The sequence below is a fragment of the Pelobates fuscus genome, chromosome 3 (genome assembly GCF_036172605.1).
Source record: "Pelobates fuscus isolate aPelFus1 chromosome 3, aPelFus1.pri, whole genome shotgun sequence".
In the NCBI taxonomy this organism is placed as follows: Eukaryota; Metazoa; Chordata; class Amphibia; order Anura; family Pelobatidae; genus Pelobates; species Pelobates fuscus.
Window position 1 is genome coordinate 268209546 of NC_086319.1, and position 15727 is coordinate 268225272.

Here is a 15727-nt window from a genome sequence, read left to right on the forward strand (position 1 = left end):
CAGTAATAACATTGTTTTTAGTAGCCTAGCAAACAAATTTTGTAGCCACCATGGTCTTTCTATTTTTGCTGGAGGGATTTCTCCCAGTCTACCTTATATAGTATACATTAAAGGGACACTCCAGGCAGCCCTTTTTACTCACCTCGTTCCAGCGCCGGGAGCCTCGTGAAGCCGCGCCCCCTATTTCGTCAAAATTACGAAATAGGTGGGCGCGAGCAAGGAGCAATCAGACGCTTCCATTCGGAAGCGTCATTGCTCCCTTGTGCGCATGCGCGGCTTCGCCACACATGCGCACATACTTCATAGGGCGCTATTCATGTCTCTGATGCACTGTATGTTTGAGATCAACACACAGATAATATTCTGGTAGGGAGACAGTGAAGATTATTTAAACACGTTATTTTTTCATTTCTTGAAGTAGTGGCTGATTTTGAGGTGTGTTGGATGATTGTGATTTCATCTTCAGTTTCTTCACTGGCTGTGGGACATTAATTTCAATAACTCCTTACTGGAGATTTTTCAGAACTCGCATTGACTTCAATAGTTACTCAATGGCATTTCAGACAGCGGAAACTGCAAGCAGGAAGCATTTAATATGTTTTACGACTTTTCACTGCTTTGTGATTACGTTTACCTTCTGGCTCTCAGTCAGAGGATTAAAAGAGCCTATGCTAGTAGAGTGTAATTATAACATCCTGAGAGGTTATATGAGTCAAAGGGTTTATTAATGTGCAACCATGTTCCATCTGGTCAACCGACACCCTTCACTAAAGAATGATGGGAAACGTTGGATAGAATTGAGATTTCTAAAGAGGAATGGCTAAACCCACTTTTCCAATATTGGGAAGATCAAAAGAAGTCCAGGTACCTAGTGGACTCAGGTAAGTGTCAAATTATTCAAAAGTTTGTAAGACTCTTAACATTGGGACAGAGTCAGGGGGTAACCCCTACAGTAGGTTCAAGTAGCTTTAGTTCTTAAAGTACCCCTGTAATCTCTAGTCCTGTCAGCATCATTATAATCAATTTAAACAATCCAGGTCTTGAGATCTTACAAAGAAAGCACCAACAGATAAGGTGAACATGTCACACTTACATTTATTTATTTATTTATTTTATGATTATTGAACAGCAGGGCTTTAAGGAATGAATAGTTTAATACTTGGCAGCAACCTCTTTCATTGAAGTACATGAATGAAATATCTGCAGTTGGTAGTAAAAGCCTCACGTTACTGTATCTGTAGCTCTGTTCATGTGTTTTATGAATGGAAACATCTACGAGCCAGCATATCAGAGTAGGTGGGGATTTGTACAGAAGGAGGGTTTGCATTCTTGTATAGTCAAGAGAAATCACGTACACATTTGAACAGGGTTTGGTCTTCTAAGCAATAAATATAAGATGGATGGTAAGGGTGGTTTCCTTGCCTCATACATAAAGCAAGAAACCCAAGTTGTTACAGTATTTGGAACGTGACTTAAATTTTCAAAGACATTTGGTGAAATATGAAAAAAATATATGAAATTGTCTATTTCAGAATTGACTAGTTAATGTTTTTGCTTTATTAAATATGTAGGCAACGGTCTTTAACACATAAGACAAATAGCAGTGGGAGGAGGCACAGTAAAACATGTCAAGGTAAAAGAAAAGGAGAACTGTGTTACAGGGACACTCCAAGTACCATATTCAGAGTAGCTTATTGTTGTGGTTGCCTATGTAAACTTTTCATATTTTTGCTGTTTTTGTTATTTTTGCCCTGGCTCCACCACTTTACTCTCAAGCATCTTATAGCGAAGTCTAGCTTTCACACAGGGCCATCCAAATAAATGTAAATCACAAACACTCAAAGTCTGCTCAAGCAAAGAAAGTCAGTATTCTTCATTTGCAAGAACTGTACTGGGAACATGTGTGTTCACAGAAAAGTCCCTACACGTGAAAGATGTTGACATGGAACAATGAGCATGCATATGATGTTCACATTCAGGGATGGCTCATTGGGGAAGCTAGATTTCTTCCATTTTGGAATGAATGAAAAAATGGATAACTCTGAAGATCTCGCTTTACAAAGATTTAAAATGAAGTTTGCACTAAAAACGGAAAGCGAGTGAGAGATCTCAGCCAATTCATAGTATCAGAAATAAATACATTCAAATCAAGACCTGAATGACACAAAATAATAATAATAGAATAATAACAATAATGGAATAATAGCCTATCGGAAATAGCAAAGAAAACTTTATTTGGTTATAAAATCAGGACAACGGACACAGTGTACCTATAACCAAAATGCCTAAGCGATTCAGATTCCATTCAGCCTTTATGCACACATGGCAGGAGAATTATTATACAGGCAAAACTTAAAATATGTGCCCAACATATTAACTTCCCACCAAACTAAACACAAATGTAACATATTCCAAATCTAACATGAAACAAATATACACAAAGAAGGGAAAATCTGCACCAACATTTTTTTCTGAAAAAATACACATAATTAGTAACAACTACTTCCACCTACGCATGACATGTAACATTTTCCTATTTATTTGTATAATTATACTGTACCTTGTATAAACATCTTTATGTGTGTTTTGCAATGTTTTATATATATTTTTTTCTATATTTAGCATAATAGAATACAAATATGGCCTGGTCAACCCAGTCAAGAGATATACTGAGACATCAGGCATCAGGAACTGTGAAACACACACTGGGAAAGGATGGCAGCACCCACGAGAGACAGGTTCAGGAAAGTAGAACTCACCTTTGCCTCCCTCTGACCACTGGATCCCCAATGGCGATAACATCATCGGGGATCATTGCAAATTCTGCAAGTTCCCAGACGGAGACAGTGCCGCTTTGTCCACCCATCACTCCCACTAAGAACATCACATTCATAGATTTCTGCACTTTAGAAGTGAACTGCATTATAGTCAATCCTGGAATTGCCTTTATTACTGTATGTTCACAGTTAAACGAAGCAAGTAGGCATTCTGTTCAACAGCTGACAAAGATATATGGAAATTGTAGCCCAACAGTAAACATAAAATCCATGGACACCCAAGTCAATAACACAAGCTTGAAGCTCATACAGACAAGACAAACTCACCTTCATAAGATTCCACTATCTGTACTGTGTCTCCCACCTGTAGGCTTAGCTCCTCCTCCTGCGTTGCATTGAAATTGTAGATGGCTGGATACAAGACAAGAGGAAAAAGCTAATTAGTAAATCAATAAATACTCTATTTATAGGATGCAAGGGTACAACACAGAGACAGACATGTGCATTAATATGCTTCAGAACATTACGTCTCCTTCTACAGTCACAGTGCAATGTTAAGATGGATATTAAAATATAAAAATATATACACAGAGTTCCACATAAGTTTTTCCATGAATGAGCAATCTGAGAACCTGATGCTGTTCACTGCCATACCTGAAACTGCCTGGGATGGTAAGGGTATGATAGGTAATTACCATATATTTGGAGAGTAGCGAGTTTGTGATTTGGTGTGCTACAGGGGGTAATTGGTGTTTAGTCACACTCACACCTAGTTATACACTTTCTTCATTCCATTTCAAGGCCTTTTCTATCCAATGCACGTTGTCCGTACTCTAACATCGCACATTACCATGCTCAACCTGACAGTGCTGCATTCAGAGAAAGAATCACCTCCCACGTTCCGAGATCCATTACCACTAACCTTAGTCTCAGGCTTAGGGGGATGAGAATTTGTCCACCAGCAGGACAATGGTGGCTGTCAGGTTGTCAAACGCAATGTAGATGTTATTGCCTTTTACCAGCAATAAGGTCTGCTGTAACATAGCACCTAACACACTCAGTTTATCTGAAGAGTAGCTCAGTTTCTTACTCAGTCCTAAATTGGTTCCTGATCAGATCAGTGTAACATGCCACAATATTTGATTACCTACTGATAAGCCTTTTTAATTACAGTAGCTGTATAGTATAGTGATTTTTAACATCCTCAGTGGTTGACAGGGCAATGGGGCCTAATGGGCAGTTCACCAAGAGCCTAGATCAGTTATCTCGCTGGCCCCAATATGTTGTTTAAATACAAAGATTATCTGGCCATCACTTGATTTCAAAACAATTCTGGGAGTTGTATGACATCAATATCTGGGGTGGGGAGCAGAGTTAGAGATCCCTTGTCTAGATTGTAGTTTTTGTACTGAATATGGTTCACATTGAATATTTCTGAAGAGGGTACATGGAAACCTAGCAATAAAAGGAAGACAGTATGTAAACATAATATAAGCTTTCAATACTGCTTCCTTTTCAGATCGTTTTAGTACTACTCAGTAGGAAATTATATATGATAATAGCTGGAAAGCTCACACTAGTAGTTCTAGCAGACCGTGCTTTTTAATAGCAAGGAATTCATTAAGAACTTGAGTAATTCTGGACTAGATCATAAACCCAATTGTGATATCTGTCTCGGTCTCCTGTCCTATAATAAAAATTGGATCAAAGCTTTGTTTAAATTATTTAAGTACATAGTGGATTTGTGTGACCTACGTCTGTGCAATATGAAGTGCTTGCATAAAGACACAACTGCACACATTTAAGAGACGGACGATAATGTAAACTGTTAATAGAACACATCTGCAGAGAGACATGACTGTACAACAGAATCAGCATCAAAAGCTTTAAAACACTGTTACAGCTCAGCAGCTTGGTGAACAGATTGTTTAAGCAACTGCCTATTCTCTCTCATGCAATAATGGAATTCATTACAACATAAAGGTGTTTTTTAAACCAAGCTAGGTAAAGAAACAAACAAACTGACGGTCTGTCGCTTGCAAGTCAATGGTAGTCAACTCAATAAACTGAATGTTCAGTGACCCGCTGTAATGTTTCCCTAAGCTTGATTTGCAAAGGTTTCAGAGATCAATATTTGGGACACTTGCTAAGCACAAGTTATCAAGTGTCCATTATGTCTTTCCAGGAGGCAAATTACTCAGGGGAACTTCCAATGCATAAACAGCCTAGAGTCCTATGTAGAACCGATCTGAGCCAGATAGTTTTTTTGCCCAGCGCATCCCTTTTTTTCCCAGCACTTGTAAAGTAATTTTTTTTAACAACACAATCTGCAATTTAGATCTCTCGAGATGAGGAGTCTCACGAGGGAGGTATGTGGGTATAACAGGGCTCACTTTCCAGGTGTTTAGCAGTACATTAATGTTACACCTCACGGTGATAGTAGGGCAGATGACTTTAGACTCCAAATAAACACAGGGTAGCCTGCCTCGTTCAAGGAATTCAGAACTTTTACCTCGAGAAATATTTTATTCACCATTGGTTCCAAGAATGTCGCAATGGCACAAACAGCATGATCTAGTCACAAACAGAACTCAAGCTGCAGAACTTTCAAAACAACCCAATAGACCAAGTCATATTTCCTCTCTATACACAAAGACTGCATTATAACGGCCATCTGTAATACATGAAGATGATACAGTAAGTATGTATTTAAAGTATGAATTGAGCTTTCACCAGCATGCATATACTTACCTATACATAATAAAAAAAATAAAGCTATTGGAACAACCATCCAACCCTAATATGACATAATGGTATCCCACAATTCTTAGCGTGACGCCACATGGATTTGTTTGATACCATTCTGTCACAGGGGACTGCTGCACATGCCACCACCCGTAGTCGCCATTACAGAAGTCTTTATAGTTATGCTTAAGGCATAGTATTAAGGGATAAGAATTTAAAAAGGACAGAAAAATTCAAGTGTTGCCATTGCTTGCAAAGTGTCATTTGTATGACAGGTACACTTTACAAGCTGTTATATATGGAGTTTTCAGTAATTCAAATGGCCTTTAACAAAGGTTTATTTTATTAAAATTGTCAGTTCACTTAACACTAATCAGATCACCTCAAGATTGTAGTGGAATTTCCTGCTTTATAGCAACATTCAAGTGATGACCGCAGAAAGGTGGAGCAGACCTGGACTTTAAACTTAGTGCGACAGGCACAGCCAGATGCCTACTAGCACTAACGCAGAACAGGCTGCAGAGTCTGTATCTATGGTGATCAGACTGCAGATTATCAGGACAGGCTCAGATAGTGCTGGGTTTATATCAAGTGTAAGGTGATCTGACTGCAGATTATCAGGACAGGCTCAGGCAGTGCTGGGTTTCTATCAAGTGTAAGGTGATCTGACTGCAGATTATCAGGACAGGCTCAGGCAGTGCTGGGTTTCTATCTAGTGTAAGGTGATCTGACTGCAGATTATCAGGACAGGCTCAGGCAGTGCTGGGTTTCTATCTAGTGTAAGGTGATCTGACTGCAGATTATCAGGACAGGCTCAGGCAGTGCTGGGTTTCTATCTAGTGTAAGGGGATCTGACTGCAGATTATCAGGACAGGCTCAGGCAGTGCTGGGTTTCTATCTAGTGTAAGGGGATCTGACTGCAGATTATCAGGACAGGCTCAGGCAGTGCTGGGTTTATATCTAGTGTAAGGGGATCTGACTGCAGATTATTAGGCCAGATGGGGTAGGATTTGTATGCAATATAAAATGGAAGCAGTAGGAACCCACTTTCCGAAGCTGTATTCTCATATTCCGCCCTGCAGCCTGCACCTGTTTGACAATGGATTCAGGAACATAAAGGACAAACAAAAGTCAATAAATACTAAACCTTGAGGTGGCAGTAACTTAACTCCTGAAGTGGAGAACTGTTCCTGACATTATGTGTGTTTTACTGGTTCAGAACTAGGATTACATAATGCTTTTTACAATTAATCCGTAACCTGAACATAATGTTGTAGCAGGCAAAACCTTTATTTGTAGGATTTGTAGCATAATAAACAGAGATTACTGGTATAGTAAGCAGCAGATAGCACGCAATGCACTTCAGAATGTAACCACTGTTATGTAAAAAGAATATGGCTAATTGTACCTGTGCCACTAAAAACGCTGTTCGTTTTTGGGATAGCCAATAGACCTCACTGAATAAGATACTATGCAAAAACTACAAGAATGCTCCTAAATCCTCATCAGGCAAAAATTACCTTAACTGCACAAATAACATCAACAAGATTTCTTGCTACACACTTCATTGAGGAAGAGAAACAAAAAAAAAAAAAAAAAATTAGCAATAAACATGTAGATTTTTTTTTGTTTTTTACTTTTTTTTTTTACACCGGAGAACGTTGATTAAATTTTGTTTTACCCATAATCCATATGTTTAAGGAAAAGTGTACAGCCACTCACTATAGTTGCAGCAAGCAACAAAACCAAATCAATGAGAACTACTTAAGTAAGTGAATGGAAAAATCGGTTGGTTTCCATTCACTTGTACAGGAGGAGATTATCATAGTATTTTATTTTCAATGTATGAAAGCAAATCATACACTGGGCGTGATTCTCCACACTTCCAATAAAACCCTTCTATACATGAGTCAGCGTGTTCAGTTGCAATCTTGACAAATGTAACACATTTGTGTAATGTTCCAGAGGGGGAAAAAAAAAAAACACTTGGGAAAAAATTACTCAGCACTCTCCTGCTATATCATGAATGACTGGAAGGCATATTTATGCACAAGCCACATAGCCCACCTTGTGTGACCCTAGCCCGTGGAAAAAGTAAACATGAACCCCAGAAACTCAGGGCAATAGTTGAGGTTATTGCACATCAACTGCAAAGTATCTCAGCCTAGCTGAGGTGTGAAACGTAGTAGTGGCAAATTAACACAAAGTTCTGTTATTAGATTATATCATATGCTTTGTGTTAGCACTGCATACAATAAGAGGAATAATAATTCTAATAACACTTCATAAAGAAACTATACACATAGAATGGCTGTCAGTCTTTGAGCAACCAATTGGATCCAGCAGGCTGTGTGCACCGCTTAATTCTGATCCCACCCAAGAAAGAGATGCTGGACACAGAATGTTTTGTTTTTAACAGAACCATAAGACAATGACGGGGCTTGGCAGGTGACAGTAAGGTTTAGTGTGAGACATGGGGGTGTAATATTACCCCACAGAAGATGAAAAGCAGTCCTAAACGAGTGTGCCACTTGTAAACACAACACAATGAAAGCATTCAGCCATGAAACCGCTTCCCAGCATAAACCATATCCAATCCCAGAGCACTCCCCAGTAAAGACCATAGCACACAGTGTACCATAAAAGTGTGACTGCCAGGGGGGAGCAGAGCAATGCACTGATTTGCATGGCGGTGCACTGTGTGACTTTCACAGCAGCAGGAGATGTATTATTTTAAAGGGGCAGCACTCCCAGCCAGCCTGTATAACGAGTTGGGGTACAGTAAGGCACTGCAGGGGTTAGGTGACACACACAGAGCATCAATCATGCAGGAAAATACAAACACAGCACTCCATAGGAAACTGACAGGCAAAGCATGTAGCCTACACATAGGTTTTATTACAATAATACTATTATATTCAGAGGTTCTAAACAGATCCATGGAATGGAATGCCATGGGCAGAGAATTGAATCATTCCATCAGGGCTGGGGACAGAATATACAGTAAACTCACCCACTCCAAACTTCTCCCTCTTGGTGGGTATCCAGCGGGCCATATTACAGGGGGATCAATGGGGTGGGTGTCACCCCTCAACTTAACGTGCCGGGCTCCTGCCCTCCCCCTCCTCTCTGCTCTCCACCATGTTCTGTGACTCACAGGGAGAGCAGTGGAAGGTGGGAGGGGCTAGCTGGTGCAGAAGAGAAGGGAGGGCGTGGTCTAGATTGAGCAGGCTTAAGAGTGGGCGCGACTAGGTGAGCGCAGAAGCTGAGGGGTAGGCGGGACCTTCGAGTGTAGGGCGAGGGATGGGCGTGGTTAGCAAGTGTAGAAGAGTACGGAGTGGGCGTGGTTAGTTTGAGTTTGGGCGAAGCAGCAGTTGCTAGCTATTGCAGAGAAAGCCTAGAACTGGTTGGTTTGTGCGGTAGATCCAGGTGGGCGTGGTTAGCTAATGAATAGATTAATAAGTAGGCGGGGCTATATGGATGCCAGTAAAGGTGGTGATTGTGGCTAGCTGGTGCAGCAGTAAGAGGGGTAGAAACAATGAGCTGGTGCAGGAGAGTTAGAAAAAAAAAATCTGGGTTAAATAAAAAGGTGGAAATGGAAATCCAATGCAGAAACATGTCAGAAATTATTAGTGGGAGAAAGGAGTAACAGCAGTATTATAGTTTCATTATCTTTTAGATATTTAATAAATTTATATTTGCAAGATTCAGCTCTACAGCATTATTTAATATAGAGTGCGGTATCAATTGTTGTTGTTAACAGCAGTATTATAATGCTACAGAGAAAGGGTATTAGCAGTATTATAATGCTACAGAGAATGGCTATTAGCAGTAATATAATGCTACAGAGAAGGGGTATTAGCAGTATTATAATGCTACAGAGAAGGGGTATTAGCAGTATTATAATACTACAGAGAAGGGGTATTAGCAGTATTATAATGCTACAGAGAAGGGGTATTAGCAGTATGATAATACTACAGAGAAGGGGTATTAGCAGTATGATAATACTACAGAGAAGGGGTATTAGCAGTATTATAATACTACAGAGAAGGGGTATTAGCAGTATTATAATACTACAGAGAATGGGTATTAGCAGTATTATAATACTACAGAGAAGGGGTATTAGCAGTATGATAATACTACAGAGAAGGGGTATTAGCAGTATTATAATGCTACAGAGAAGGGGTATTAGCAGTATTATAATGCTACAGAGAAGGGGTATTAGCAGTATTATAATACTACAGAGAAGGGGTATTAGCAGTATTATAATACTACAGAGAAGGGGTATTAGCAGTATGATAATACTACAGAGAAGGGGTATTAGCAGTATTATAATACTACACAGAAGGGGTATTAGCAGTATTATAATGCTACAGAGAAGGGGTATTAGCAGTATTATAATACTACAGAGAAGGGGTATTAGCAGTATGATAATACTACAGAGAAGGGGTATTAGCAGTATGATAATACTACAGAGAAGGGGTATTAGCAGTATGATAATACTACAGAGAAGGGGTATTAGCAGTATTATAATACTACAGAGAATGGGTATTAGCAGTATTATAATACTACAGAGAAGGGGTATTAGCAGTATGATAATACTACAGAGAAGGGGTATTAGCAGTATGATAATACTACAGAGAAGGGGTATTAGCAGTATTATAATGCTACAGAGAAGGGGTATTAGCAGTATTATAATGCTACAGAGAAGGGGTATTAGCAGTATTATAATACTACAGAGAAGGGGTATTAGCAGTATTATAATACTACAGAGAAGGGGTATTAGCAGTATGATAATACTACAGAGAAGGGGTATTAGCAGTATTATAATACTACACAGAAGGGGTATTAGCAGTATTATAATGCTACAGAGAAGGGGTATTAGCAGTATTATAATACTACAGAGAAGGGGTATTAGCAGTATTATAATACTACAGAGAAGGGGTATTAGCAGTATGATAATACTACAGAGAATGGGTATTAGCAGTATGATAATGTCACAGAGACGGGGTATTAGCAGTATTATAATACTACAGAGAAGGGGTATTAGCAGTATTATAATGCTACAGAGAAGGGGTATTAGCAGTATTATAATACTACAGAGAAGGGGTATTAGCAGTATTATAATGTCACAGAGATGGGGTATTAGCAGTATTATAATGCTACAGAGAATGGCTATTAGCAGTATTATAATGCTACAGGGAATGGGTATTAGCAGTATTATAATGCTACAGGGAATGGGTATTAGCAGTATTATAATACTACAGAGAAGGGGTATTAGCAGTATTATAATACTACAGAGAAGGGGTATTAGCAGTATGATAATACTACAGAGAAGGGGTATTAGCAGTATTATAATACTACACAGAAGGGGTATTAGCAGTATTATAATGCTACAGAGAAGGGGTATTAGCAGTATTATAATACTACAGAGAAGGGGTATTAGCAGTATTATAATACTACAGAGAAGGGGTATTAGCAGTATGATAATACTACAGAGAAGGGGTATTAGCAGTATTATAATACTACACAGAAGGGGTATTAGCAGTACTATAATGCTACAGAGAAGGTATATTAGCAGTATTATAATGCTACAGAGAAGGGGTATTAGCAGTATTATAATACTACAGAGAAGGGGTATTAGCAGTATGATAATACTACAGAGAAGGGGTATTAGCAGTATTATAATACTACAGAGAAGGGGTATTAGCAGTATGATAATACTACAGAGAATGGGTATTAGCAGTATTATAATACTACAGAGAAGGGGGATTAGCAGTATGATAATACTACAGAGAAGGGGTATTAGCAGTATGATAATACTACAGAGAAGGGGTATTAGCAGTATTATAATACTACACAGAAGGGGTATTAGCAGTATTATAATGCTACAGAGAAGGGGTATTAGCAGTATGATAATACTACAGAGAAGGGGTATTAGCAGTATTATAATACTACAGAGAAGGGGTATTAGCAGTATTATAATGCTACAGAGATGGGGTATTAGCAGTATTATAATACTACAGAGAATGGGTATTAGCAGTATGATAATGTCACAGAGACGGGGTATTAGCAGTATTATAATACTACAGAGAAGGGGTATTAGCAGTATTATAATGCTACAGAGAAGGGGTATTAGCAGTATTATAATACTACAGAGAAGGGGTATTAGCAGTATTATAATGTCACAGAGATGGGGTATTAGCAGTATTATAATGCTACAGAGAATGGCTATTAGCAGTATTATAATGCTACAGGGAATGGGTATTAGCAGTATTATAATGCTACAGGGAATGGGTATTAGCAGTATTATAATACTACAGAGAAGGGGTATTAGCAGTATTATAATGCTACAGGGAATGGGTATTAGCAGTATTATAATGTCACAGAGACGGGGTATTAGCAGTATTATAATACTACAGAGAAGGGGTATTAGCAGTATTATAATGCTACAGAGAATGGCTATTAGCAGTATTATAATACTACAGAGAAGGGGTATTAGCAGTATTATAATGCTACAGGGAATGGGTATTAGCAGTATTATAATACTACAGAGAAGGGGTATTAGCAGTATTATAATGCTACAGGGAATGGGTATTAGCAGTATTATAATGTCACAGAGACGGGGTATTAGCAGTATTATAATACTACAGAGAAGGGGTATTAGCAGTATGATAATACTACAGAGAAGGGGTATTAGCAGTATTATAATGCTACAGAGAAGGGGTATTAGCAGTATTATAAAACTACAGAGAAGGGGTATTAGCAGTATTATAATGTCACAGAGACGGGGTATTAGCAGTATTATAATACTACATAGAAGGGGTATTAGCAGTATTATAATGCTACAGGGAATGGGTATTAGCAGTATTATAATGCTACTGAGAAGGGTTATTAGCAGTATTATAATGCTACAGGGAATGGGTATTAGCAGTATGATAATACTACAGAGAAGGGGTATTAGCAGTATTATAATGCTACATGGAATCGGTATTAGCAGTATTATAATGCTACAGAGAAGGGGTATTAGCAGTATTATAAAACTACAGAGAAGGGGTATTAGCAGTATTATAATGTCACAGAGACGGGGTATTAGCAGTATTATAATACTACAGAGAAGGGGTATTAGCAGTATTATAATGCTACAGGGAATGGGTATTAGCAGTATTATAATGCTACTGAGAAGGGTTATTAGCAGTATTATAATGCTACAGGGAATGGGTATTAGCAGTATGATAATACTACAGAGAAGGGGTATTAGCAGTATTATAATGCTACATGGAATCGGTATTAGCAGTATTATAATGCTACAGAGAAGGGGTATTAGCAGTATTATAATACTACAGAGAAGGGGTATTAGCAATATTATAATGCTACAGAGAATGGGTATTAGAAGTATTATAATGCTACAGAGAATGGGTATTAGCAGTATTATAATGCTACAGAGAAGGGGTATTAGCAGTATTATAATGCTACAGAGAAGGGGTATTAGCAGTATTATAATGCTACAGAGAATGGGTATTAGCAGTATTATAATGCTACAGAGAATGGGTATTAGCAGTATTATAATACTACAGTGAGAAGGGGTACAGTGACATGTTTGGGGTGGTATTTGAGTGTAGAGGACAGATGGCACAACTAACTAATTTGAACAGAAGATGTGGTAAGGGCCATAGGGGTGATAGTTTAGTGCTGAGGACTGGAAGCATGGCTGAATGATATTAAGGGCAGGTGTAATGGGGGTTTATGAGTTTTGTATCTGGGTTTTCAACAGAAGAGGTATAACTGGTTACATGTATTTTTCCTGCTAATCTGGAAAAGCAACCGTTGTTGCTAGGCTAGATTTCTGATGTAGTAGAGGGAATAGATAGAGTTAGCCCCTTCCAATCTCTAATCCTGGTATCTGCCCTCCCATCTCTTAACCTGGTATTTGCTCCTTCCAACCTCTTAACCTGGTATTCGCACCTTCCAATCTCTGAACTTGGTATTTGCCCCTTTCATTCACAGATCCTGGTACGTGCCCTCCAATCTCTGAACCTAGTATCTGCTCTCCCATCTCTTAACCTGGTATTTGTCCCTTTAAATCTTTGACCATGGTACCTACCCCTTTCATTCACTGATTCTAGTACTTGCTCTCCAATATCTGACTATAGTATTTACCATTTCCAACATCTGTCCCTGGTATCTGTCCTCCCATCTCTTAACCTGGTATTTGCCCCTTCCAATCTCTTAACCTGGTATTCGCTCCTTCCAATCTCTGAACTTGGTATTTGCCCCTTTCATTCACTAACCCTGGTGTGTTCTGGAATAAAATAGGGGGTATGCTGCAGTTATGAGTGCAATCAGCATGGCCTCTGACCACGAGAGAGCAGAGAACACGTATCCAGATGCTGAAATAGTGACTGCACTCCAGAACATGTGAAAATCCACAGAGATAGCTTGTCATAGACTGTAGAACACAAGCAGATAATGTTTACAGCAATGGCTATTGCTTGTGTTTTTGGCAAATATCCTAACCTGGTAGAAATGTGCTGTGTTATATGTTTATACACATGGCCACTGTATTTAAAACTAAACAAAGACAAAGACTGAGTTTATATTTTCAAGTATTAGTTTCAGACAGGAAAAACATTAAGCAACTAATATTTCTATAATGTAGAACAATGTATCAATAGACTTTCTTATATTTTAGCTTGTTCACATTAGTTACAATTCTATCTGCAAGTGCCTTTGGGATACTGTTTGCTAAGTTCTTTATGAGATAATATACACAATACCTCTTTCTATGATGATGGAGGGTGTACAGTTACCCATATGTAACTTGTTGCACCCTGAGGGTGGGAGAATATATGTCCTGCTTGGTTTTTTTGGTTATCCCACTAAGCCAGGGGTGCCCAAAAGGTAAATTCCCAGATGGTTTAAAACTACAACTCCCATGATGCTTTATCATCCCAAAGGCACTCTTAGGGCATGTAAATCATCATGGGAGTTGTAGTTCTACAACATCTGGGGATCTACCTTTTGGGCACCAATGCTCTGAGCATCATGACAACATGTAATGCTGAAATAGGCTGTGATTCAGTCTCCCTTCTGTTGCTCATAAATGCAGACTATAAAGATAGTACTTTAAACCAGTCCGCTCTCAAATACACCATACTTACCCCTTGAAGTGCAAGAATTGAATGATGAACTAGTGAGCCCCCACATTCTCGCACAGATATATCATAGTTTTGTTAAAAAAATTTAAAAAAAGAGTTACCTGTGCACTATCCCAAATCCCTTTGCACGTTTATATAACTGGAGGATTTTAGTATCACTCCATTGGCCACTAAAGTTTAAGCTCACCTGCCACATCAGTTCTTTGCTCAGTATAATAGTCTGCTCTCACATTTGTGATGAAACAGAAACTTGCCTTGTTACACCAACATCATGAAGCATAAGCCCATCTACAAGGGCTTCATAAAATGAAATGATGTGCCAGGAATTGTAAATGGACTAAGAAAAACCTCAAACCAAGGAGGAGATGTCTTTTATTACAGAGTGGAAAAAACAGTAAATTATTAGACTGTCACAGTGCGGACAGAAAATGGGTTGTCTGTGTCACAAAGTGATAGTGGTAAACCTCTTAGGTAAGTCCTACACTAACAATTCACCTTGCTTCTTTCAGCTTTAGGTAAAAAATCTCTAATTAGACAGAGAGGGGTATTTTCTAAACCCCTACATACCTTTTAGCCCTTAATAGAGAACACCTTGGGTTATTTAAATGTGCATATGGATTTGGGATAGTGCGCATGTAACTTTTTTTAATTTGTTTTTTTATTGTATGTATTGGGCCTGATGTGTACTATAGTCATTGCTACCGCCCAGGAGTAGTGGGAGTTTAAGCACAGGGTTTACATTTGTATGTTTATATCATAGTTTGTGTTAGAGCTGGTGATGAAACTGCTTGCATGTTCAGCCGTGTCTAACTCCATCGAAGAGAAAACATGAATGGAGCTACTGGCTTTTATTACCTTGGGAATCAGCTTAATTCATGTGTTGGATTGAGATGTTCTGCTCTCTTAGAAAGCAATTGTGGCACTAAATTTGTGCCACCTTAAAGTGTCCCTTTATTTACAGTAATTCTACACCTACCAGATTTGAACAGGAAGCTGTGAGCTAACATTGTTCTGTAGTTGCAGGAATTCACACGTGTTGCAGCTCAA

General features: G+C 38.7%; 1 protein-coding gene across 1 annotated transcript in view; it reads right to left on the bottom strand.

The window, feature by feature from the left end:
* The window catches only part of DOCK5 (dedicator of cytokinesis 5), an 82931-nt gene extending 74238 nt beyond the window's left edge, over positions 1–8693 (bottom strand). The window contains exons 1-2 of the mRNA XM_063448504.1: positions 8536–8693; positions 3105–3188 (exon numbers count right to left, since the gene is read on the bottom strand). Of these exons, the coding sequence (XP_063304574.1) occupies positions 3105–3188; positions 8536–8578 (127 nt within the window). The 5' untranslated portion in view covers positions 8579–8693. The remainder of the gene's footprint in view (positions 1–3104; positions 3189–8535) is intronic.
* Positions 8694–15727: the final 7034 nt, after the last annotated feature.